The sequence below is a fragment of the Copadichromis virginalis genome, linkage group LG12 (assembly GCF_057382275.1).
Source record: "Copadichromis virginalis isolate Kocher_CV1m ecotype Utaka linkage group LG12, C_Virginalis_male_GT1.1, whole genome shotgun sequence".
Lineage (NCBI taxonomy): Eukaryota > Metazoa > Chordata > Actinopteri > Cichliformes > Cichlidae > Copadichromis > Copadichromis virginalis.
In genome coordinates this window covers 32,706,810-32,732,162 of record NC_140629.1, presented here as the reverse complement: position 1 = coordinate 32,732,162, position 25,353 = coordinate 32,706,810, and the positions used below count along the sequence as shown (strand labels likewise).

General features: G+C 41.5%; 1 protein-coding gene across 1 annotated transcript in view; it reads right to left on the bottom strand.

The window, feature by feature from the left end:
- notch1b (notch receptor 1b) overlaps positions 1-8,156 on the bottom strand; it is a 43,150-nt gene extending 34,994 nt beyond the window's left edge. The window contains exons 1-2 of the mRNA XM_085476147.1: positions 7,909-8,156; positions 7,177-7,258 (exon numbers count right to left, since the gene is read on the bottom strand). Coding sequence (XP_085332273.1) covers positions 7,177-7,258; positions 7,909-7,966 — 140 coding nt within the window. The 5' untranslated portion in view covers positions 7,967-8,156. The remainder of the gene's footprint in view (positions 1-7,176; positions 7,259-7,908) is intronic.
- Between the last annotated feature and the right edge of the window lie 17,197 nt (positions 8,157-25,353).

Genomic DNA, 25,353 nt, shown 5'->3' with positions numbered 1-25,353 from the left:
GATAAACTGGGCTGCTAGAAAGGTAAATAAAGAAGACATGAAAAGTGGAGCACAAATCAGAAGCTGAGCAAATATCAGGTGTTTGGGAGGTATCGTGTAACTGCAGCACAGCAGTGGAATTATCTCCGCGGTAAGGCCGATACTGTTATTATCTTTTCTGTCATCCCTCCCCAGCAGCCCTCATTGTTCTCCTCTGCGCTCACTCCCGGGCCATCTCTTCTTCAGTCGCTGCCGCTGTAGCCCGTGGCAACAGGTCTGCACCACTGATGGGATGCATAACAGGGCCGGGCGGCGGCTCGAGCCTGCAGCAGATGTTGTGGTGACATCTGACCCTCAGCCAGGCGTCACTCTAAAGGGGTTTTCCTCAGTGCCGAGCCAATCTGCCATCTGCCATCTTTCTGAGGTCACACGCAGATGGGAGCATGTAATATGTAGGCTACACATGTGCACTGTATACAAATAAAAACCTAGAATAAGCAAAGAGATTTTGGCAGCTGCATGGGCCTTGCTTTATGTGCTCTTTGAGAAGCTTAGTGAATTAGGTTGTGTATTTATTCAATTACTGTGGCATGTAAAGCTCTGTGAGAAACAGATCACTGTCTGGTTCCATTTCCATTAGCAACTTGATCAGGATTTTTTTAGGATAATTCTTTGTTTCGCTTGATCTGCTGGGTATTAAAAACACCCGTCTCATTTTCCAGTAACATTTTCAAACACATAAAGACATTTCACTTACTATCATGGAAGAAACTGGAAAAACTGGAAGCTAAAACTAGGACTTTGTTGGTATGATAGATTTTAACAGTGTTGGAATAGCCCATTCAGCCACCTTCTTTATGGCTTATAGATTTTGAATGCCAGTCAACAGAGGTGCATGTGAGAACACGAATGTTTAAATCACTTGGATTGGACATTAATCTAGAGATGTTCCTGGTATCTAATTTACTAGTCTGATTAAAAAAGCACCAACAAAAAGTCAAAAGTGATTTAAATGGATTGTCTTTAATCAGTCGACTTCCGAGTAAAGATGCCTGCATGATGTACAGCTGTGCAAATGCGAGAGCAAATCAATATCCTGTCCGGTGTATTCACAGGGAGCAAGTGGCTGTCATGTGTCCTGCCACCTGTATTTCCAGCGGTGAGAACATGTCTGAAGTGGACGATCCCCTGATGTGTGAAACATGCGAGACAATGGTCTGTCACATTTCTCCCAGTTTCTTCAACTAATTGTTTTTCTCCTCCTCCTCTCCTTTCTCCCTTATAAGTTTGACTAACTGACCTTGTGTCTAGGAGTCAAATGATGTAGTTCCTCTCTCTCCCCCCTCCCCTTATCTCTCCTGTCTCCCCACCACCTTATCTCATTTCCTGGCTGTTTGGTTCATGTCTGGTCTAACTCCCCTTTGGTCTCATCGGATCTGTTTTAGTAGCACTGCCCAGGGGTGAAGGGGCACTCTCCCCTCCTTTCCACGACACTTACCTCTCTCTTTCTTCCTCTCCTGTGTTTTCCCAGCAGTCTGCACAGTAGCAAACACCTCTTTAACACATGCATTTGGCTTGAATCACGCAAATATAAATAACTCTTCACTAAAACCGAACCTGGCACAAAAACCAGGCTTGTTGTTTGTTGTGGAAATGAAACCAAAGTTACCATCAAATCCCAACTGGCTACAGAAATTACAGGGGGAAGTGCTTCCACTTCTTGCCTTCTCTTTATATTCATCCTTCTTTTCCTCCCTCTCTAATCGTACAGGAGAGCTGACCTGGCCAGCCCACATCTGGCAGCCTTCATTAGAGACCCTGTTTATTTGGGAGCAGTATAGCCCATGGGAAAGAAAAAGCTCCCCTTTGGACAAAACACTCAGTGTGTGTGTGTGTGTGTGTGTGTGCGCGCATGTCATGAGCGTAATAGCAGCTCTAATGACTTCTGCTACTGCCACTTTACGAGGCTGGGAACCACTTAAGGGCTTCACGGGTGTCTGAAGGTGTAACTGACAGCACAACAGGATCCTCAGGTTGTTACTTCAAGGGTGAGCCAGAGCATGAAAAATTGTCCAACATGTACATCGCTGTTAAACTGTTGGCTGTTAAGACAACCCTGTGTGTGTGTGCTAACAGCCACAAAACAAAGTGAAATGACTGTAACTTCCAAACAGCCAATGTTTAATAGTGAAAGTTTCTACTGCTCAAAAGGACTAATACATGTTTCTTTTAGGTTTTCCCAGCCTCTTTCTTATCAGATTATCAGGTTGATTTAAGAGTGAAAGCTGTCACTTTGGCTTACTTATTTACTACTTTGTTTGCCAGGTTTCTCATGTCAGTCCTGTTATTTTAAACACTGAAGGCATCTAGCAAAACATGATGATTATCAGGCGTTTTCTACCTTTAAAAGAAGCATTTCTTCTGTTATTTCAAAACATACATACAAGATAACACCAAGATTAAACCTACTGATGGTTGAAGCAAGTTAATTCATCACTGCAATACAATGCTCTGATGTAAACCACAATGGCTGCACCTGCAGTCCACCCTGCCACCATGGAACAGAGAGGAAAGCAACAAGGAGCCCAAAGATGTCCTCAACAGAGGCTCCACCACACAACACACAGGACCCAAAAGATGGACTTCTGAGATCCTGGTGGCAGTCACAAAGAACGCCTCCAAAAGTCATGTGTCCATGCTCTACAGCTTTGTGTTGGCATGAGGTGGAAATACAGAACATTTGGTTGTAATACTGTGACTTTTTAACATTTATTTGCATTACATTTCTAATCTTTAAATATTGTATCAGTGTTAGAGCTTTAGAAATATCTCCACCAATTAATACAATTGAAATTCACCTCAACACCTTCCCTTCAGTGTCCCCACTGAATAAAACCCCCTGCTTCAATGTAATAAAATCAAAGTTAGATTAGATTTGATCACTTCATTATATTTGGTGCACTCACAGAGAGCGCAGACCTTTCTATCAAAGGCAAATTCTGACCACTCCCAAACAATCCTAGCACACTATGATTCCTGCTGAAACTTTTAACCGTTGAGCAAATCTGTACTTTTTATTTTTTGTTGCCATGTAACAGACACTAATATCAGTCCTACAATCAGCATTACTGCTGTTATAAACTGCTCTGGTTCACGATAAAGGCATCACACTCCACTCTCTTAATTATTCTGTTTGTGAGTGTGACTGCAAGCTAAAAGCACACCTGGCAGACAAAGTCATTTTTCTATGTGAAGCTGAATGGGCAAAACCACAAGTAATCATGGGTATTATGGAGCATGCTGCTGTATGGGAGAGTGTGTGTTCCTCCTAGTTGTTATACTATAACCCAAAGACAGGTGGTCTGCCGGAAGGAAAATAAAAGAAATGAGGAAGTGTGGTTTGGAGTGTGCAAAGCTTCTTTGTCTCTCTCTCTCTCTCTCTCTCACACACACACACACACACACGCTGACTGTCAGTCCTCTTAGCCTATGATCAAAGTTTATGTGATTTGTCTTGGCATATGCCAAACAGGGGGGGTTCAAATATCACTAATCCTCGGCACTGAGGTTCCCCACCACCAAGTCGCTTCAGTCAGCCAGAGCTCTCCTCTCACCAGGCGGACTCGAGCCAAAGGGAACCTAACACTGGCAGCAGTGGCCATATAAAAGGCTCGCACTATGTGCTTCTCGTTGTGTGATGATATGATCAGATACGGCACCTTTTCTTCCCTTAGGCCACTTGGATTCTGCTTCCTGACTCTGAATAGAGGTGCAGGGGGGAGTGGAGAGCATGCGGGGGAGGCTAAGATAGACTCATCTGACTGGAGTGAACAGAGGTGCCATTGAAGAATGCCCAGAACCGGAGAGACAAGGGCTCACTTTCACTGAAGGTGGATCTAATACTGTAGCAGTTGCACATACCAGCAAGGAATTAACGACTGGCTGTTATCTGAGGCAACGTTTGCTCAAAATGCCAACAAATGAGCAGATCCTAACAGCAGGATTAAACTTCTCACATTTTCAGAGCCTAAATTTGTTAACCCCTTTCAAGAATCAAAGGAGCAGATATGGCTACTGAGTGTCGCTGGGAGCACAGGTGTGTGAAGGCAGGTGTGTTCTTAACGATAAATTAGAAATAAACAACTTTACCCGTATTTTTTTTCAGGGAATTTCCAACCAGCTCAGTGTGTGCAGGCTGAAAGTGAAAAACGTTATGCACAGCGCTTTCAAGCTCATAAATTGAGAGCAGAGCTTAAGTTTTGGAAACAAACAAACACACAGATGCATCTCAGCAACAAGTGGGCCAACTTAGTTTACTCACAAGGACTGTTGCATGCAATCGAAAGTTGCAAATGAACCATATCAAGGCATCATGTCATGTTGCTATGATTAGATCTTAGCTTGAAAAAAAAGTGTATTAAAGCCCCAGTGCTTGGAACTTGGTCCTCTGTGTATGATACAGTTATAAACTTTTCATAATTAAATACCTGGACAAAGGGTTTTTGTCCCCCTAAATGCCAGAGTAAGTAATAGTGACCAAACAAAGGGAATTAGAAAGCAGCTTCAAACAAGGGCCAGCTACCTTCTGTAGCTGAAGTAAATAAAGGCATTGGATGCTGCTATAGTCGAGAGATGACAGTGGGTCTATAGTATTCATCTGGCCAAACTCCGATCCTTCACCTACTATGCAAACTTAAACCCTTGCAACAGCTCACCACTTCACGCTGCTATCAACATGCTTTCAGCTGCGTTTTTTCATCACTTTGACCAGCTAACGGTGAAAGTATGTGATCTCTCAGCAGCATCCTTCCTCGCCCCTGTCCCAGCCTGACATCTCTCAACTCTCAGGAAAGAGAGGGAGCTCTGCTGCAAGCTGCTTTGATTCTGGCCACTGTGCCACTGGAATCTGTGAGTTATTTTTCCTAGTCTGGATTGGCTCAGCTCTGTCACTGCCTTCTGCTGCTGCCAAGCCTACACAGTAAATGAGAGGCCTCCTCGAAGCTCTCCGGAGATAAAGTTCAGTTGGGATGTCACTGGGCCAAGCCAGATACGAGGATGAGGTATTTATGGCATGGCATGTCAAGTAGGCATCTTTGACAAACTACATAAAACTGAACTATCCAATGCCACTTACTTGACCTCGATATAGCACTTGAGTTCGAGAGTGGCAGCTAATTAGTTGAGGAGAAACCCAGACTGTAATTCTGACAAGCATGAAGAAGAAAAACACAATCTGTGAGCTGAGAATGTTGTAAACATTTAACTGATTAAAAAAAGCGCACATTAATCATCATCTTACACCTATTTTTACACTAAGCTTCAAACAGGATCCACCTGGTTGCAATTATTTCTCGCTGTTCGTGTCGTGATACTTCCAGCTGTGCTGCTTTAACAAGAGCTGAAGCACTGGCTGGATCAACCCACTTACTGTGGAAGTCATCAATCTTGGAGAATGAGGTTCATGTAAAAAGAGCGATAGCATCAGTAAACGTCTCTCTGAGTTTTGGAGCTGTAGAGTGAAGCAAGAAGCTGGTTTGTTAATCTCTTACACTGGTTCACTTTGAAGATCAGCTTACTGGCCAATTAACCTGATAAGTACTTAGGATTGTATATTGTGTTTTAAGGTTCTGGGGAAGCTTTTTAAAGGCTGAGAAAATGACTTTTGGCATTTCATCAGTGAGAGACTGCAAAGCAAAATATTGTGATAGAGGCAGAATTCGCTTTAAAAAAAAAAAAAGAGTTCAGCAGTGCCGTTTCTTGCATCATGTAGCAAAAATCCAGTGACTTGGTCTGCCTAATACTAGCAACTGAAAGTCTACAAGTATATAACAGCTTATCCTGCATTGATTCTGTGCATTTTTCATCTCTTTTCAAGTTCTAAAGCTTGCACACAGGACTTAGTACAACAGTGACTGTGTAGTAATTCACGGTGCCCTTAAATGTCACTCTAAATCTCTACTTTTAACAATATTAAATTTACTCTTGACATTGAGAAACTACACACATTTATACGCACAAAGCCTAACAAAATTCTTCTTAACTTCATATCACTGTGAATAACATATTGTAATAGAAATGCAAGAAAAACCAAATGCCCAGAGCTACCTTTCAGAAAAGATGGAATCGAAAGCAGTTACTGTTTTATTGTCTGTTTTATGTCTATTTAGACAGTCTGCCTGACCTCAGAGAACCTTTGAACTTTATTTTTTTTGGCCTTCTGGTGGTGTGGTGACAACTAACACAATGAGGGAGAAAACACTGAAACACACAAAGGCATGCTGAACCTCGTGTGCCCGCTCAAACCTTTTCAAAACCACGACGATGCCCATCTCCATGTTTAATTGGAGACGTCTGAGAGGGAAGACAGTGCAGGGGCACAATGATTGCTTTGTGGCCCAGTGAGGAGGTGGGGTGGGATTGGGTGGGGGTGAATACACAACAAGACCAAAGTAAGATGTGGCAAAGGGCCAAGATGGCTGCCAAGGTCTTTCAGTCCCAAAGCTGTGACCTGGCCAGCCCAATCACTCGGCGGTCACCGGTCTTTGCGACAGTAAGGTGACACTGGCTGATGCAGCTCATGCCAGGGTGGAAATAGAGCCAATGAAGGCTATTGTTGCGGGAGCATGTTGTCGGAGCATCTGAAGTGAAAACATCTCAAAACACAAAACTCTGCAGACAAAATGCAGAACTCGTGCCCATTTTAAGCAGTTTAGAAAATCCTCCAGCCTCTGCCATCTGTCCAGGGGACTGAGAGAGAGAGAGAGAGCACTGAGGGCCATTGAGGAGGGGACCAAATCCCAGGAGAGAGGAGGGGGGGGGGTTGTAGGAGGACAGGGTCTGAGGGTCTCTCTGGGAAGCCTCACCCAGATTAGTCACACAGAATTAATCGTAGGGGAGAACAATGGTCGCCGAGCTTCTGGCAAACCCAGCTGTCGCTTCGTGAAAGAAAAGAAAAACAAGATTTAGGGCTGCGAGAGTTTGGCTGCAGAGGAGAGAGTGTGGTGGCAGTAACCCTGTCCTCATCAATGTCCACTCAGTTTCTGTCTCAGCTCGCTGGCCATTTGCGTCCCAGAAGAGTAACAATAAAAATGAAAAATAAAATAAATCTCATAGATTCCACAATCCCACATCTCTTCCGTGCAGATGTTTCTTATTATTCTTTGGCTTAAAAAAAGCAAATGCAGTTGTTGAACTTACTTGCACTCTTCGTTGCCATCTAGAGTTGTTTGACATTTCCCCTGGTTCAAACACGACTCCGCCTGTTTGGAGCATCTCAGACCTGCAAACAGAAAGTTTTAATACTTGTGTGCTTTCCTCACACTCCTCTCAAATCACTGATTATTGCCTGTACAACAATCCCTCCAGGTGTTGCAGAAAGAACAGCTTCCAAATATGTTTGTTTCTCCCCATAAATGTAAAATCTAAGTGTGAATCACATGTTGTAGTTTAGCTGTCCTAATTTAAAAAAAAGACTGTGCCATCTCGGAGGATAACACAGCTTTGCGATATTATTAAAACACACAAACGCGCTCACACTGCTCCCAATCCAGAGTGCAAAGGCATGCGTTTACACACTAGTGAGAAAAAGTTGATTGTTTGCCGGGCAAGTGCTCAAGAGCTGCCTGCAGAGCAAAAATGCGCAAACTGATCCAGGAGAGGTGAAACCGTAAAGGTTTTGCTAAATCCAACAGGTGCAAAAGAAATAAAAAAAGTAAACATCATGACTGTTAATTAGCAGATGAACCCTGCAGGCGGCAATAAAGTTTGGAAAATTCTGCACTTTAGCCTCAGACCACAAAAAAGTGAGCGCATCAAGATCAATTCACACACTTTGGACATTTTACAGACTAAATAGTCATAAAAGTGATTTTTTTTCTCTCAACTTTCTCAAGCAGGAAACTACCACCGAGAGATTCCCCCGCCACTCACCTCGTGTTACTCCTATCAGCGACAACAAGAAAGTTAGTTTGACAGACAAAATATGCATTCCTTCTGGTTTAAAATGATTGTACAAATCCACGTGGGTTTTTTCATAGATCCGATAATGTGTCTTCCTCTTCGACAGTGAAAATACAAAAACTATTTCAGTTCATCCTTGAGTAAGGTCCACAGAGAGAGAGAGAGTTAAAAAACACACAGTAACGCTGAACTCCGAGCATGAGATGTTGTCACTTCGGGTCCCGAGTTGGGAATGATCTGATCTCCATCCGCCGCTCCGCACCGAGGGGCGTTTTTCTTCCACGGACACATGAACAATCACTCAGTTGGTCCCCAGACAGGCGCAAGCTGCACAACTTGATAAAGTGACAGTAAGGAAGTTTGTTTGTGTTTCCCCCGAGCGGTTTTCCCATGTAGTGAGAGGTTAATTAACGCGTCTGGATCATTAGTCCTGCAGATTACATCAAGTATTTACCGTGAGAGTTAAAAAGAAACTGTTGGGCACTTTAAAAAAGGGACTGGGCGTTAATCCAGTCGATGTATGAATTATCTTAGTCCTTAACATCTTAAATAAAGACAGGCTCTACTTTATTGTACTTTATGCCAGTTTAACGTGGTTAAACGACTTCACAAGCCTGATAGTTTTCCATTTTAATCATAGTGACAGCACTTTACTGTAAAACATTACACAAACTCAAGGAAAATAAACATGAACATTATTAGTCAACTTAATATTTCAAATGCTGGTAGTCCTGATTGGAGTCTTTTAATTTGAAAGGGTTGCTTTGAGTCAGTGCATTCACTTTTTAAAAAAAACAAAACATGCTGATTTTTACTTAATCCACTTTTATTAGATAGCTTTCATTGTTACTCTGCGACCTAAGATGCTATATAGTACAAAATACATTAAGTGATTATGCATTTTTATAAACACTTTTACAAAAGCTGGTTATACACGAATAGACTGGTAATAATACAACAGCACCGCGCTGTATTATCATGCATTTTCACAGGACAACTCTCTATTTCTACAGAGGTCGAAGTGATACCCAGTAACACCTTTTTGCATATAAAATAAAGTTTAACTGTAAATCCAACTCTGAAAACAGTACATGGTTGATAATGATAACTTTAACCATTGCTACCCTTTTTTCCACTATAAAGACACATCTCCTGGATGCACTGGTACGCATCTTCAGTGATGTATCCTAGGGTCATCAGGTGTTTCGGGTCTCACATAACCATTTCAAGTGAATACGTAGGTAAAGTTTATTTATAAAGTGATTTTCATGGAAATGAATTCACAAAAATGCTGCAAGATCAAAAGAATGAAAACTAAGAATAATCACAATAAAACTAAACAAAACTAAAAATTAATATGGGGGGGGGGGGGTATAACAGTACAAGACCTGTATAAAACACAGAACAAAATAGTATAATGGATAGAAGATCATTAAAAAACTGTTACTATTAATAAGAATCACAACAGTAATCCCCATTACATAAACATGTTTTACCTGCTTTTTATAGAACATTAGTTTATTAGCTTGTCTTTAAACTGCTGCACCCCTCCACCTGAGCATGACAAACAGCCAAAGCCTGTGAGCAGTTATGATCTTCTACAGTGATAAATAAATGCTGACAGAGGTACACACAAATTTTCATTCAGTACGCAGAGTCAGCAGTTCCCATCAGGTGGTCTGTGAACAGACTTTAAGCAACTTCACACAGGTAACGGCTGTCATGCACAGCTAGACAAAACAAACTGATGACACCTGTTTATTTAGTTTTCTGGGGTCAGTAGTTGAAGTCTCACATTTAGACCTAATAAGAAAATATTACATCAAATTAAATATTTCCTTTTATGTTGGTTTTTTTGGGAAGAAATAACTATTAAAATAATGCCTTATAATGTCCCAAAGATTTCTATTTTTAAGCCCATACATATCTTCTGTAGCAGAGTCAGTCTCAAACCTATATGAGGGTTGTATGGAAAAAGTGTGTAGATTTTTCCATACTCTATACTTCTATACCAAGTCTTACCTGATCTTCAGTCACAAATAGACAAACAAAATCTGACTAAACTAATGACACACAGAAAGTTGTATTTTAGTTCCCTTAACTAAATACTATACATCATTCACAATGTAAGCTAGAAAAGGAGGAATCTGGGGTCATTCCTCCCAACAAAACAGTTTCAGTTCATCAAGATTTTTGGGAAGCTAACCGAACACTAAGGTCACGACTCTGACCTGACATGAATTTGCCCTTCTACTTCATTTATTTACCCTTCTGCTGCTGTTCTGAGATTCTCTCTAAAGTTTCTTGATATAATGTAGAGTCCATTGTTCCCTCAAATACTGCAAATAGTCCATACCATTAGATAGTAAAGCTCATTTAAACCATGATGGTACCTCCACCATGTTTCACCTCCGTAATACAGCAGCTAGACTTTTAGTTGATATGTTTTGCACTGGGTAAATGTGAAACACTGAATTGGCTTTATTTTAACTCCATAGTTAGAACTCTAAAAGGTGACTGGCCTTTCTCTGTTATTGCCCCTAGGCTCTGGAATAAGCCATTCAACACAAAGTCCTGTTCATCAGCTGACAGTTTTAAATCGGTTTAAAATACCAACCTAATACCACTCGCTTTTAATTCAACCCTGAGGCGTCTCATGGTATTTTTTAAAATCTAAAGAGTTTAGTTTTCAGTGGTACAATAAAGAGTTGGGCAACCACTGCCAGAATCTTTGGAAATTACTTTTAGATTAGTGTAGGATGACAAATAAACATTCTTAATTTTGACTTGGCAATCATATGTAGGTGTCAGCAATCTCTATCAACATCACCAGGCCCTCATTTTCTTAACAAACTACAGAGTGACACGTGGCGACTCTGCCAAGAAGTGTCAGGTGAAACATCTGCTTGAAAGAGAAAAAATAAAAAGGTGTCGTTGAAAGCCTGAGGGCAGACAGGGTGTCGGAGTGCTCGAAGAGGAAACGGGGGAAAAATGTTAACCAAGGAGGAGAAGATCACACTGAATGAATGAAATGCATGAAATCCCCATTTAACCTACATTTAGTCTGTTGACACATAACAATTGTGGTCAAAAATGCATGGGTAGATAATGCAAATGTCAGTCTGGTTACCTTTATCACATTAAGCTCATAAATCAGCTTTGACCAATAAACTTAAGAACATAAAAGTATAATAATAATAATAATAATGGATTGGATTTATATAGCGCTTTTCTAGGCACCCAAAGCGCTTTACAATGCCACTATTCATTCACTCTCACATTCATACACTGGTGGAGGCAGCTACAGTTGTAGCCACAGCTGCCCTGGGGCAGACTGACAGAAGCGAGGCTGCCATATCGCGCCATCGGCCCCTCTGGTCAACCCTGGCTTACTTGCAATGGAATATTTTTGCACTGGTATTTTTACTTAGTGAAGTTAAATATTTTTTTGAGATTCGAGCCTTATTGAAGCTATACTATCTAAACAAATGATGTTTCCCTTAGTTAATCTGTCTTTTGACTTAGCCTTTTGTGGACTGCTGGTTGCTATCATTAGAGTCTTTGTTCTTCACACTAATACGCCTGTTTCATATCTCCTATTGCAAAAACGAACACATGCTGTGTGGTCCCATTTGACATGTTGAAAGCTGGATTTACGCATAGACTAGGTTAGAGTCTGAATCTCGAGGCGCTTTATAGATGATCATATAAATACACACAAACACATATATACACTCAACAAAAATATAAACGCAACACCTTTGTTACTGCTCCCATTCCCCATGGGATGGACGTAGAGACCTAAAATTCATTCCAGATACACAATATAACCATCCCTCCCAAACAGTGGTCACAAATCAGTCCAAATGTGTGGTAGTGGGCACATCTGCTATATTGAGATAATCCATCCCACCTCACAGGTGTGCCACATCAGGATGCTGATCTGACATCATGAGTAGTGCACAGGTGTACCTCAGACTGCCCACAACAAAAGGCCACCCTGGAATGTGCAGTTTTGTCTCACAGCAAAATGCCACAGATGCCACAAGCAATGAGGGAGCGTGCAATTGGCATGCTGACAGCAGGAATGTCAACCAGATCTGTCGCCCGTGCATTGAATGTTCATTTCTCAACCATAAGCCGTCTCCACAGGCGTTTCAGAGAATATGGCAGCACATCCAACCGGCCTCACAACCGCAGACCTCGTGTAACCACACCAGCCCAGGACCTCCACATCCAGCAGGTTCACCTCCAAGATCGTCTCTGACCAGCCACCCAGACAGCTGCTGGAACAATTGGTTTGCACAACCAAACAATTTCTGCACAAACTGTCAGAAACCGTCTCAGGGACGCTCAACTGCATGCCCGTCGTCCTCATTGGGGTCTTGACCTGACTCCAGCTCGTCGCCGTAACAGACTTGTGTGGGCAAATGCTCACATTCGATGGCGTCTGGCACGTTGGAGAGGTGTGCGCTTCACGGATGAATCATGGTTCACATTGTTCAGGGCAGATGGCAGCTGAGAATGTCCCAGTTCTTGCATGGCCAGCATGCTCACCGGACATGTCACCCATTGAGCATGTTCGGGATGTGCTTGACCGGCGTATACGACAGCGTGTACCAGTTCCCACGAATATCCAACAACCTCGCACAGCCATTGAAGTGGAGTGGACCAACATTCCACAGGCCACAATTGACAATCTGATAGACTCCATGCGACGATGTGTTGCACTGCATGAGGCAAATGGTGGTCACACCAGATACTGACCGGTTCTGGGTCCCCAGACCCCCAATAGCGCAAAAAACTGCACATTCCAGGGTGGCCTTTTGTTGTGGGCAGTCTGAGGTACACCTGTGCACTACTCATGATGTCAGATCAGCATCCTGATGTGGGATGGATTATCTCAATATAGCAGATGTGCCCACTACCACACATTTGGACTGATTTGTGACCACTGTTTGGGAGGGATGGTTATATTGTGTATCTGGAATGAATTTTAGGTCTCTACGTCCATCCCATGGGAAATGGGAGCAGTAACAAAGGTGTTGCATTTATATTTTTGTTGAGTGTATATATATATATACATATATACATACATATACATATATATATATATGTATATACATATATACATATATATATATATATATCTATACACACATATATATATATATACATATATATACACACACACACACACACACACATATAAAAAAAACACCCAGCACGCCCCTGCGGGCGGTTTATCCTTCAAGCTCGGGTCCTCTACCAGAGGCCTGGGAGCTTGAGGGTCCTGCGCAGTATCTTAGCTGTTCCCAGGACTGCGCTCTTCTGGACAGAGATCTCCGATGTTATTCCCGGGATCTGCTGGAGCCACTCGCCTAGCTTGGGAGTCACCGCACCTAGTGCTCCGATTACCACGGGGACCACCGTTACCTTCACCCTCCACATCCTCTCGAGCTCTTCTCTGAGCCCTTGGTATTTCTCCAGCTTCTCATGTTCCTTCTTCCTGATATTGCTGTCATTCGGAACCGCTACATCGATCACTACGGCCGTCTTCTTCTGTTTGTCTACCACCACTATGTCCGGTTGGTTAGCCACCACCATTTTGTCCGTCTGTATCTGGAAGTCCCACAGGATCTTAGCTCGGTCATTCTCCACCACCCTTGGGGGCATCTCCCATTTTGACCTCGGGACTTCCAGATTATACTCGGCACAGATGTTCCTGTACACTATGCCGGCCACTTGGTTATGGCGTTCCATGTATGCCTTGCCTGCTAGCATCTTGCACCCTGCTGTTATGTGCTGGATTGTCTCTGGGGCATCTTTACACAGCCTGCACCTGGGGTCTTGCCTGGTGTGATAGACCCCAGCCTCTATGGATCTTGTGCTCAGAGCTTGTTCTTGTGCTGCCATGATTAGTGCCTCTGTGCTGTCTTTCAGTCCAGCTTTGTCCAGCCACTGGTAGGATTTCTGGATATCAGCCACCTCCTCTATCTGCCGGTGGTACATACCGTGCAGGGGCCTGTCCTTCCATGATGGTTCCTCGTCTCCCTCCTCTTTCTTGGGTTTCTGCTGCCTGAGGTATTCACTGAGCACTCGGTCAGTTGGGGCCATCTTCCCAATGTATTCTTGGATGTTCGTTGTCTCATCCTGGACTGTGGTGCTGACACTCACCAGTCCCCGGCCCCCTTCCTTCCGCTTAGCGTACAGCCTCAGGGTGCTGGACTTGGGGTGAAACCCTCCATGCATGGTAAGGAGCTTTCTTGTCTTTATGTCAGTGGCTTCTATCTCCTCCTTTGGCCAGCCTATTACCCCAGCAGGGTACCTGATCACGGGCAGGGCGTACGTGTTGATGGCCCGGATCTTGTTCTTACCATTCAGCTGACTCCTCAGGACTTGCCTGACCCTCTGCAGGTACTTGGTGGTTGCAGCTTTTCTAGCGGCCTCTTCCTGGTTCCCATTCGCCTGTGGGATCCCCAAGTACTTGTAACTGTCCTCTATGTCTGCAATGTTGCCTTCTGGTAGTTCAATCCCCTCAGTTCTGATTACCTTCCCTCTCTTTGTTACCATCCGACTACACTTCTCCAGTCCGATATATATATATATATATATATATATATATATATATATATATATATATATATATATATATATATATATATATATATATATCCTCAGTGCATAGAAAGGCTGTATTTTATTGAAATAACCCACCATTGTGCTGTAGTTCATTGTGGGGAAAGGGGGGGGAATGTGTTTATTGTATCACATAAACACATTGGTGGAAAGTAAACAGGATTTATGTTGATTTCCTTCTCATTGTGTTGACTTTGGGGGAGTTGAGCTCTGTCTTCACAGCATGGATGGAAAGACCTGTTCTGTTTTATCAATCTCAAAAGCAGATAGCTGGTTTAATCAGAAAACTACACCACAAACTATTTGATGATGTGGTGGTTAAGATCAAGCAGAAATCAAAAATATCCTAGACTTCTTACATACCTTCATAGGTTTACCATTACCTAGGTGTTCATTTTCATCATTATGGATGGGCTTTGGAGATCCAGGCCTGTCCAAAGAGGTTACCATGCTCCCTCTGCTGAATTCTACTTTATAAACCAATAAGTAAAATTAATTCTCACAGTTGGGTAAAAAAAAAAGTTAAATACCTACATCGCTTGATAAGTTGTTGAAACTCAAGCTCAAGTTTTTAGCTGGTTAATAATAGCTTAGGCTTCAACCACATTGGCCTAGAGACCAGTTGGTTACAACCTGGTAATCTCTGGTCAATATGGAAAAATATATATTCCTCAATTATTTGGCAAGTGGTTACTAGCTGTTGGTGAAGTAGGTTGCAAGAAGGGTGCTACAAAAACCTCCTTGTGATTGCTTTGGTTGCTAACTGGTTGCTGCTGTTTCCCATAGTTTCCAGTGCTGGTGCAACATTTACTTTCAAAGTAAAAGTTGTGCCTTACCACTGATGTTTCAAAGGGACATCTTTTATTTTGATGGTGAATGATCTGTTTCCAGCTGGCATAGCACTCTTCCCAATTTCTCTACTGCTTAGCAAGTGGTTGGCAAGTGTTTGCAGACAAGTCAGCATCTTCCCAATAAATTATTGACATTTGTGGTAATCTATTAGCAGCCCAAACAATCACAAGAAGGTGTTTAGTACTGCACCACCTAGTGACTGTTGGCAAGAACTGGTGAGGGAATACATGCACAACTAATTGGTGCCAGGCAGTTTCTAACCCAATTCTAGATCTGGGTAATTGAGGCTTTAGTGTTTTTGTAGCACTTGCAGTAACTAGGTTGACTGAGGAAGACATTGACTTTGAAACATGTCGGCCGAAGTAAGTCAAACTTGGGAACAAATGTAAAAGTGCTGAGAAAATTGTGCGCTCACAGTTGGTGATCCCAACTGCTGCTCTTGCCTTTTACACTTAGCAATCCAAGATGTAATTCTGCACTTTTAAAACTGTGGCTACATTTCTCCATGTTTTGTTATCCCCTGTTTAGGGGATGGAAACACAACATGAAGAGCATCCATCTTCCTCGAAGTCCCAAGTAGCCACTAGAGCAAGTTTCACAAATATAGTGAGCCAATGCCAAAGCAACAAACAAACAAGTGTGTCTATGGATCCAAACTGAGATAACCTGACCAAAAGAAACAAACCAAAACAATAAGACTAATAATAAAAATGTCCTGTCTAGCATAAACAAGAAAGAACTGTTCAAAATAAATTGCAGCTCAGCCCTGGTCACACCTTTAACCTTGAACACAAAACACATTGCAGAAGTTACACATTAGCACAGGCGTGGCTCTTTGGAAAGTGGAGATGTGAATCATCCTCTCCCTTAATGGTAGCCACCTTGGCTCCTTCTGTAGGGTGTGGTATTCAAGCTGAATCCAATCATCTTTGAGCTATATATGAGGCACACATATTGCTGCCAGGCACCTTCACTTTCCTTTAACGGAAAGAAACACGTTAGACAGAATGGCACAAAAACCATGACAACAGTTTTAACAGTGTACTCTACCTGTATTGTGGTACTGAGGTATGTTTTAAAGTAGATTATTAATTTTCAAACAAGTGGCCCATTATACAGTTATATTAATTGCCTCTTGCGGAACAGTTTTGGTGTAAATTGGGTCTTTCTGAGTGCACAGTGTGCAAGAGTGCACGAGGGCATGTAAGGGGCATAAATTTCCTTTCTTTTTAAACACTAAACTAAGTTGAACTAAATGCCCGCTGTCAGAGTTGGTTGCCTCTCCAAATGATATGTTCTGGTGCCAAGCTTGTAAGATTTATTCACATTGCTTTTTCCTGTGGCACCACACAACACAAGTTGACAGTTTTGAAAATTGTGACTCCACCAGCATTGGTGATCCTCTCACTTTTCCTTTCCTTTGGCCAGAATGTCTTTTTTTTGTTGTAAGTTCAATACCGACTGCAAAAAGATTACAAACCAAACCAAAACATTTCCTATAGTCAGAGGCCATGTCTAATAGATTTTCCTTTGAAAACGCATCTTTTTCTCTCCGTTTTGGCGTTCCGTCCACACTGAGACTGTGTTTTCGATCAAGGAAAACGGAATGTTTTGAAAACGCCGTTTTCGGGTCGCAGTGTGGCTAGCAAACCCGGAGCCTATTAAACTAAGATAGCGGAGGGCATAACACAGCAGTTGTTTTGTCTGCTCTCAATTTTGACAGCCCCATTAAAGATTAATATCTGTTTGTACATGCTTCATATAGCTTTTCTTCAAATTCTTTCATTCTCACTCGCTTTTGCAACTTTGTGCTTTTGTGTTACTCACAGCAACAACTCCATTTCATTGTTAGTCAATTTAAAAAACTTGGTGCCTTTCCTCAACATTTTGCTGTGACGTTTCAAAGAGCTGGAAAGTAAATAAACGGCAGACAGAAATGAGGCAGGTCGAATCGCTTTGCGTTTCACACATGCGCAGTACTGGAACATAAGCATTTTCGGACGTTTTTAATGTGAAAACGAATTAAAATGATAGTGTGAACGCAGAGCATCATTTTCAGACGTGTACAAATTTCAAATTTATCCGGGCTAGTGTAGACGTAGCCATGTAGGTCATTTGTTAGCTTTTTGTGTTTGACTGGTTGTTCTAAGTGACAAATGGCACCCTTACCCTTTCACAGTTAAAAGTAACTGTATCACACAGTGTGCTTGATTTTAAACTGACACAAAAAAGAACCATACTTTTAGCTAGCACGCTGCTAAACTGCTAAAAGATAGCTAACAGCACGCTGACATTATCACTGTGAGCATGTGAGCTTGATGATGGTGGGGATTTATCTCAAATGACCAGTCTCACAGAGCTGCTGGCTCTAGACTTGTTAAGAAATACTTTAACACAGAAAACAGCTTTATGTATATGAACAGGAAGATTGCATATCTTTGGTGCCATGACTAATTAACTCCTGACAGCTGGCGGTGACATAATCCAAACTTGTTCAATTGACTGTACACAAGCATGAGGTTCATGCCAAGAATATATGACGTTAATATTGCTTTGCAAAAAAAGGTCTTCTGTTTGAGAGGCGCGTGGGTGGGCGCGGGGCAGCTTGGAGCGGCAGATGTGGTGTGTGTGAAGGGACGAGTCCAGGCATGCTTATGCAAGTCACCACCACGTAGTTCATTTCATGTTTTGTGCATGTTAGCTTGCTGAAACATTGGAACACATAAAGAAAAGTGCTGTGATTATTTTATACCACCAAATGTTTGCTCTGTCATGTTACTTACAAGTGACTGAAGCAGAAATATGTTGCAAAGTGCAAACAAGTGCAAAACTTTTCATCTTTGCTTTTTAATCTTTCACGCTTTCAGTAAAATGACTTTATTGTTTATGTACTTCATATTGAACTTACTCAACAGTTTTCCTACTGACACCTGAAAACTGAGCTGCTTTAAACCCCTGAGCCGTCAATAGATCGGCTTGGCCCCCCGAGTACCAGCTACTTTCTGCGATTGTTATTTCCTCTTTTTCTCTCCTCTCCTCTGCGACTGAGGGTGGGACATAACAATTTATTCCTTCGCTAACTGTTGAATCTGATTGTTGGTGACTTGAGTGCCCCAAAGGATCTGAGCAGTCATTTTTAGCTGAAGCATGTTTTTTGCCAGAGAATTACTGTAAACAATCGTTTTCTAATAAGTAACAGACTTGTTTACAGTGTACACACTGACAGGCCTTTATCAAGCTTTATGGATGGGGAAAGAAGTGACCCTCGTACCCTCACATACCCCTGAGGGGATCTCATTAGCTGGTCAAGACCGCTTTTGTCCAGTTGAGCCAAAGGTCTGCCAGAGGCTTAGGAAAGACATTAACATTGTGGTGTACAGTATTTTTCTGTGCACCCTCCTCTTCCGGCTCATGTTTATGCTTTTTAACTGCATGTTGTTGGACTAATGTTTGAATTGAGCAAATAAAAACTTTTATTAGGTTATTTCTGAATAATTTTAGCATAATTTTATGTTTTGTGCACGGAAATAGCTATGTTAATTGATGGTTTATAATTAAATGTAGTTGCAGTCGGGGGGGCCTAAAACCGCTATCAGATTCCTGAGTCGATCAGTGCGTTAGGGCCTGTAAAACTTAGTTAAGCAGTTAAGAATCTAGTCAGGATTCAACACAACAAATAAAATTGTATAGAAGAAGAATAGAAGAAATGTGTATGCCATCCAACACTTTATTTATAATTAAGATATAGATACACTGAAACTGATTGTTTAAGTGGTATAATGTGATTTCTTTTAAATATGTGTCACACCATGTGCTTGTAGGTTATCACTGATCCATTAATTTTTCTTCTTTGTTGGTCACAGGAAATGTAAACTATTAACTTTACACTTGTTTGACACTATCACACATTAATTATGAAGTCATTCTTTTTCCCAGAGGCTGTGCTGTGTGAAATGATGATACAGTTTATGCATTCTCTTCCTTCGAGCTCTCATTTCAAAGAAAATCACATTGTGGGAGAAGAATTGTCTGCAAAAGCTCGATCAGCTCTTTTGTTTTTATTTCCTCTTTCCCACTAAACAGTGCTGGCATGTTCAGGAGGGTACGTTTAATACCAATACACTTCACATCCAGGACAGACAAATCCTACAAGTGCTGTGTCCAAAAAGCATACCTGAGGGAAGGAAAATAAGCCATTGTATTGCAGTCGTATTATTTCCTTAGTGTTTCAAAAATGGATTAATGTATCCTGGTGTTGCTGTATTGTTCTTATCAGGGAGGTGGGGGGGCGGTTACTGACTTTAATGCTGAATTGTAGATTATGTCGCCCAATGTGAGGAAATGCAGACCCGAGTCTTTGGCTCCTGCTTTCCTGCAGTAGCAAGGTTAAAGGAAGCTGAGGGTCTAGTACCAAGAGTATTGTTGGGGTAGTTTGGAAAATGTCTTAATCTTTGGAAAACTGCGGCAATTTCATGTAGAATTAGAAACAATAATGGCATCTTGGAATTTAACCACCTATGTTTACCTTGTAAATGATGCATCATTTAAAAATGACCTACAGTGTAGGTTAATAATAGGGAACCATGGTTTTCCCTCAGAGGATAGAGTATACACAGGTGAAATGTGATATTCTTTAACCCTAAGCCTAATTTAAATGCAAATTGTGTACTCTCCTAAGTACTCAGGCTTTCTTGAGCTTAGCTTAAATGTCCTCAGTACCGGATTGGTTGAGCAACTACACCCAGTTCCTGCTCATTTCCTGCTGTCTTTCTTTAGGGCCTGTGTTCCAGCTTGCTACTGCAGATAAAGGAGATGGAGTAATAAACTAAGCCAAACCACCTGTGCTAAATTAGACTTCTGCTCCCTTGCCTAATTCTCTGGACCACTTAGAGCATACTTACACTATGCTCTCTGTACCAGTGCTCTCAGTACGGTTGACCCCTAAAGTCTAGTTTATTTGACTAGTATGACTACTACACAGTGCCCACAAACCTTACAGTGTTTTCATTGTTTAGCCAATTGTTCATGTAAAAATATGGTAAACGAGGGAGGATGTGAGATGAGATTGTGCTTAAGCAATCAAACAGCTACTCATGCAGTTGCCTGCAATGGAGTATAAGCTCCACTTAAAGGAGTGGTTTTACTATGTTGCATGCATCTCAGAGCTGGAGACACGATGGCTGAGTAGTCATTCCTGTTATTACGCTTTGAAGTCAGCTTGAAGTCCTGACCAAGGATGCACGTCTGTGTTTTCACAAACAAATTATGAGACATGCACAGGGATCCTTGCAGCACCATTATGATCGCCACATCACCCATATTATGTGCAAACAGTGGCATCACCACAACTCTGAATGTACTGTCTACCTTACAATATAAAGCACCAAATCACAACTGTTGTTGTTGAATAAATAAAATTGAATTGAACTGAACGGAACCATTTGTACCAGTGCAGAGGATACCAGCGCCTACTGGAATAATCTCCTGAATGATAGTTATCTCTACTCAGACAAAACCTCCATCCACAAAGCCAAAACAGGAAACAACGAAACTGTATTTTCTGTGTTTATATGTATGTATGCTAAAAAAAAGTCAAAATGATTGTACACCCCTGTTTTCATCAGTGGCACATGTGAGAGGTTAGAATGGCGAGTGTGAAGGGCCGATTACACTCAGTGTGTGATAATAAAACTTATGTGATGTGAACCCAAGTAGATTTAGACTTGCAGATGAAGGTGTATAACTGACAGAATGGTCCAACTAACTAAACTTTGGGGGTCACACAGATTCAGAGAGCATAATATGAATATGCTCTACTCTTTGTCCTGCAAGACTGATTGCAAATACATAAATATTAAACTTTCTAGTAAAAACAAGAGAATGTAGGAGGACAAGAGGACTATCCCACTTTTCATCCAAGATGCAAGGGTGAGTAAGAAAAATTTCACTTGTAATTATTCACAGCGCTCTGTGATAGAGCCAAGTAGTGTAAACATGGATCTATACCACCCTAACAGGGATCTTACAGCTGGTAAAACAGAAAGGTGATTTGTTCTGGTACATAAATGATTTGTTGCTCTTTAGCTTTCTTGTTATGTTCCTTAGATGTGTTCTAACAGTGACTCTAGTATCCCAGGTAGAACAGTCAGCAGTTTTAGTTTTACAACCATGCCGAACGGTCTACATGTTCAACAATATACAATAAGGAAACTCAATGCTTCTGATACCTATTAGGGATATCAACCTATCAAATCTTCTGACCCAGTAAGTTAAAACACCATTTGGGCCATTTCCTCTGCTACTGCCCGTTAAGCTAATTACACTAATGGTAGCTGTTGAATGGCATTAACAGTTTGTCACTTTTATGTCATCTGCAGCTGCTTCCCAGTATTGTGGTGGCACCCTGGCTACGTAAGCACAATGTGCGGACAGCCAGACGCAGTGGGTCAGTGGTTCTCTGGCCCAGAATGAAGAGTCGTGGGAGGTCCAGACCCCGGTTCTGTTTTTGGACACACAGTCACAAACAGGAAGTCCTTGCAAACCAGTCACACAGCGCCACTTCCTCCTTTTGTTTACAATGGGGGTTGAATTAAATTCCCAAAGACAAAGTTGTACCAGTGTTTGTTGCTCCAGCTCCATTTTGGCCCTGCTGCTTTGACTCTGATTTTTTTAGCCTGCTGCCTTTGCTTCACAGTGAATCTTGATTGAATCTTGTTTGTTTTCCTTTACCCATCATCTCTTTTGAAACTCAGGAACCTAGGAATGAATGGGCTGTTTAGTTAAGAACATCAAATTCAAAGTTTTTTTTAAATGGAATAGCTCTTTTTTAAATTTAAAAAAAAATCATTTCTAACTTTACCGATCGATATAGACATAAGCAGAAGATTTTCAGAAACAAATCTAATTTCTTACCTTTATACTTAAAACATTTTAGCAAGTAACCAGTTAGCTCACAACTGTGTTTTTTTTATGTAAAACATCACGTGTATTCTGTATACCAGGGGTTTTTCGACTGTTCTTTTTTACCCGTTTCCAATGACTCCCTGTAGGTTTGACAATAAATAGATGAATAAGTATAATGATTGCTTTCATCTGAGGCTTTCACGTGGTTGCATTGGTAAACATTGTTTATTAGTACTATAATTTCCTAAATACAACAGAAATCTGGTGTTATTGTAATGACAGGAAGTTAAAGCAACAAAATAATGTTGAATAAACATTAATAGCTCACTACGGAGTACCTTTGTGGATCCTTTCCAGATATTCCAGCAGAAAAACCCTACAAACTCCATTACTCCAAATACAGTTAGTGGGGTTAGGTTAACAGGGGATTCTAAATTGGCTCTAGGTGTGAATGTGAGTGCGAAACGTTGTCTGTCTCTCTGTGTTAGCCCATCGACCGGAAAAATGTATAGGGTGTACCCCACCCTATGGAATGGCTCCAGCCCCACTGTGACCCTGAATTAGATATGCAGAAGACGGATGGATGTTTCAGAGCATGGACAGGGAACAAAAGGCATTGTACCAGAGAGAAATGACATCAAAGTATGCTGATTTGAAATCTGCAGAATTATAAATCACTAAAAATGGTGGTAGAAAAACTGAATATAGTGCAAGTCAGCAAACATTTTTAAAATTTTTAATCGATATATCTGATGGCTCTGTTATGTAGGTTTTATATCCAGGTGAAATTATAAAGGAAACTACCCTACACTAAGTGACCAGAGATATTTCCGGAAGGCTGCCAAGCGGTAAGACTTGCTTATGGGACCTCCTCTGCATGCTGTGGGATTTTAATATGGGATGTTTGGGTTACTTGGGTGCCTTTGTTGTGATCCTGAACAGTTTTTGGTGATGAGGCAGGTTTTGGTGATCAGCTACAGGAGGCTGCTGCTACATGAAAGTGCAGCAGCTGTGCTTGCAACCATATTTAATATGAGATTTTACGTGTTATGTGACTTTGAAGTAAATGCAGAAACCTGTGGATTCTCACAGAACCTTGCACTGGGACAAGGTGAACAATATTATACACTTCATCTGTCACTTGTGTAAATGTTTTGGCTAATCACTATACATCCAGATGGACCTTATGTAACTGTTGCTTTAATTATGCAGGTGCAGTCAGTGCCATAATGCCCTACACATAGCGAGTCTGTTGGGAGCAACACAGGAAGTTCACTTGATGATCGAGTCACAAAGTCTGCCGAGTGAATAGCTCAGGGACGTGAGTCAATAATATGCCTGACTATAAGAAGCACATTTAATGTTTTATTCTCTGTCTTCAATAAATGTTGATGTTGATACATGGGACCGCGAAGGCTTAAGTAAAGACAGCGCTCACAGCTGCTGCTGAGGTGACAAAACGGGGACTAATTTCTTGGTTGAACACAGTTTGCATTTTACAGATTCTACAGAAAAATGGTGATACCGCTACCACAGTGCAGATTTCTTTCCTTCAGCAGTGCATTTATCTTGTTGTGGCTGAAGACTTGGTATGACACACCTCTGAATGTGCTCAGGCAGAAAATACAGTTCCTTTGTTCCCTAAATATCTGATAATTACCGCAGGGAACTCTGCATACCACACTATGCTACCTTTATGGGAAAGGCCTCCACTGTTTACATTGTGTGAAGTCTCTGCAATAATGAGTGAAAAGCATGTAGAATAATGGAAAAAGTAATATCAGAGGCTGTGTTCAGAGGATGCAAAGGCTTCTCAAGGGGATTATATGTTACTTAAAATGTTAACTTCGCAATATTAGTGCAGCCAGAGGGAAAAAACATGCTGTGTTTAAGTGAGTTTGGGAACTGTGTGGCCTTTCGCTTATTAGAATTTCCCAAGGGAGTGAAATTCCACTTCTCCCCCAAACTTCTTCACTTCTTCCGTATTTCTTACTGGGTTTCTCCCCCTCACTTAAAATGTATTTCACCTTTTTTTCTTTCCCTGTCTCTCCTTCTCGTTCTGTCTTTAAGTCTTCCATTCTCTGTTTTCTCCCTTAATATTCCAGCTTTAGCCAGGAGCATGTCACTCCCACACAACACTGGCCATGCCATGTGTCAGAGGTCCAGGCCTGTGAAATTCCCAAAGGTGGTTTAAACAATTGTAAAATGAAACACAAAACTAGTGAAATATATGAATATGTTACAGATGTAGTAGAAGGCCTGTTTTGGTCCTTAAAAATTTCCAAAAAGAGCAGTGACAACGTGCCATTAATATCTCTTGATTATTGTAAAACAAAAGAGCCTTGAAGTCACTTACATGTGCCACACAAAACCCCATTTATTGATGCCAGATTTGACACAATGATGTCACTGAACGGTACCAAAAATCTGCACCATTGAGTCACTTCCTGGAGGAGAACAGCCGCCACCTAACATCACGGTTAGGTGTGTCACCTTTTCCCACTCACAGCCCATTTGGGTTCAGTTTTGGCATTCCCACTCTTCTTTTTATGGAGTTACACAGCCCAACCTCTCTCATGCTCACATTTCTGAGACATTAAATGGAGAAAGGAAATGGAGCGAAAAAGGTATAGCATGAGTCGCCAGTGAAAGCTCTCTGCCTGAAAGTCAGGGTGTGGTTCATTACTGTAAGTTAAGGACAAATCTGGTCAGAGTGCAACAGCTTTCCTTTTAAAATCGTATACTGCAGTTTTAAAAACGGAGGTTTTAAAAAAGCCTTTTAATTATTAGTATTGCTAAAATGAAAAAGAATGAAAAAAGGATGATTATTAGTTCATCAGCGACAGCGCCCCCTAGCAACACCAGTACTTTTTATCTATACCAACTAATAATGAGAGCGTTCATTGTATAAAACTGTATCCAAAAGATGGATGTAGTTTCATGGTGTGACAAATTTAACTAATTAAACTTCAGCCTCCATTTTTCTAGTGTCCACCCAGGGGCGACTCTCTTGTTTAAAAA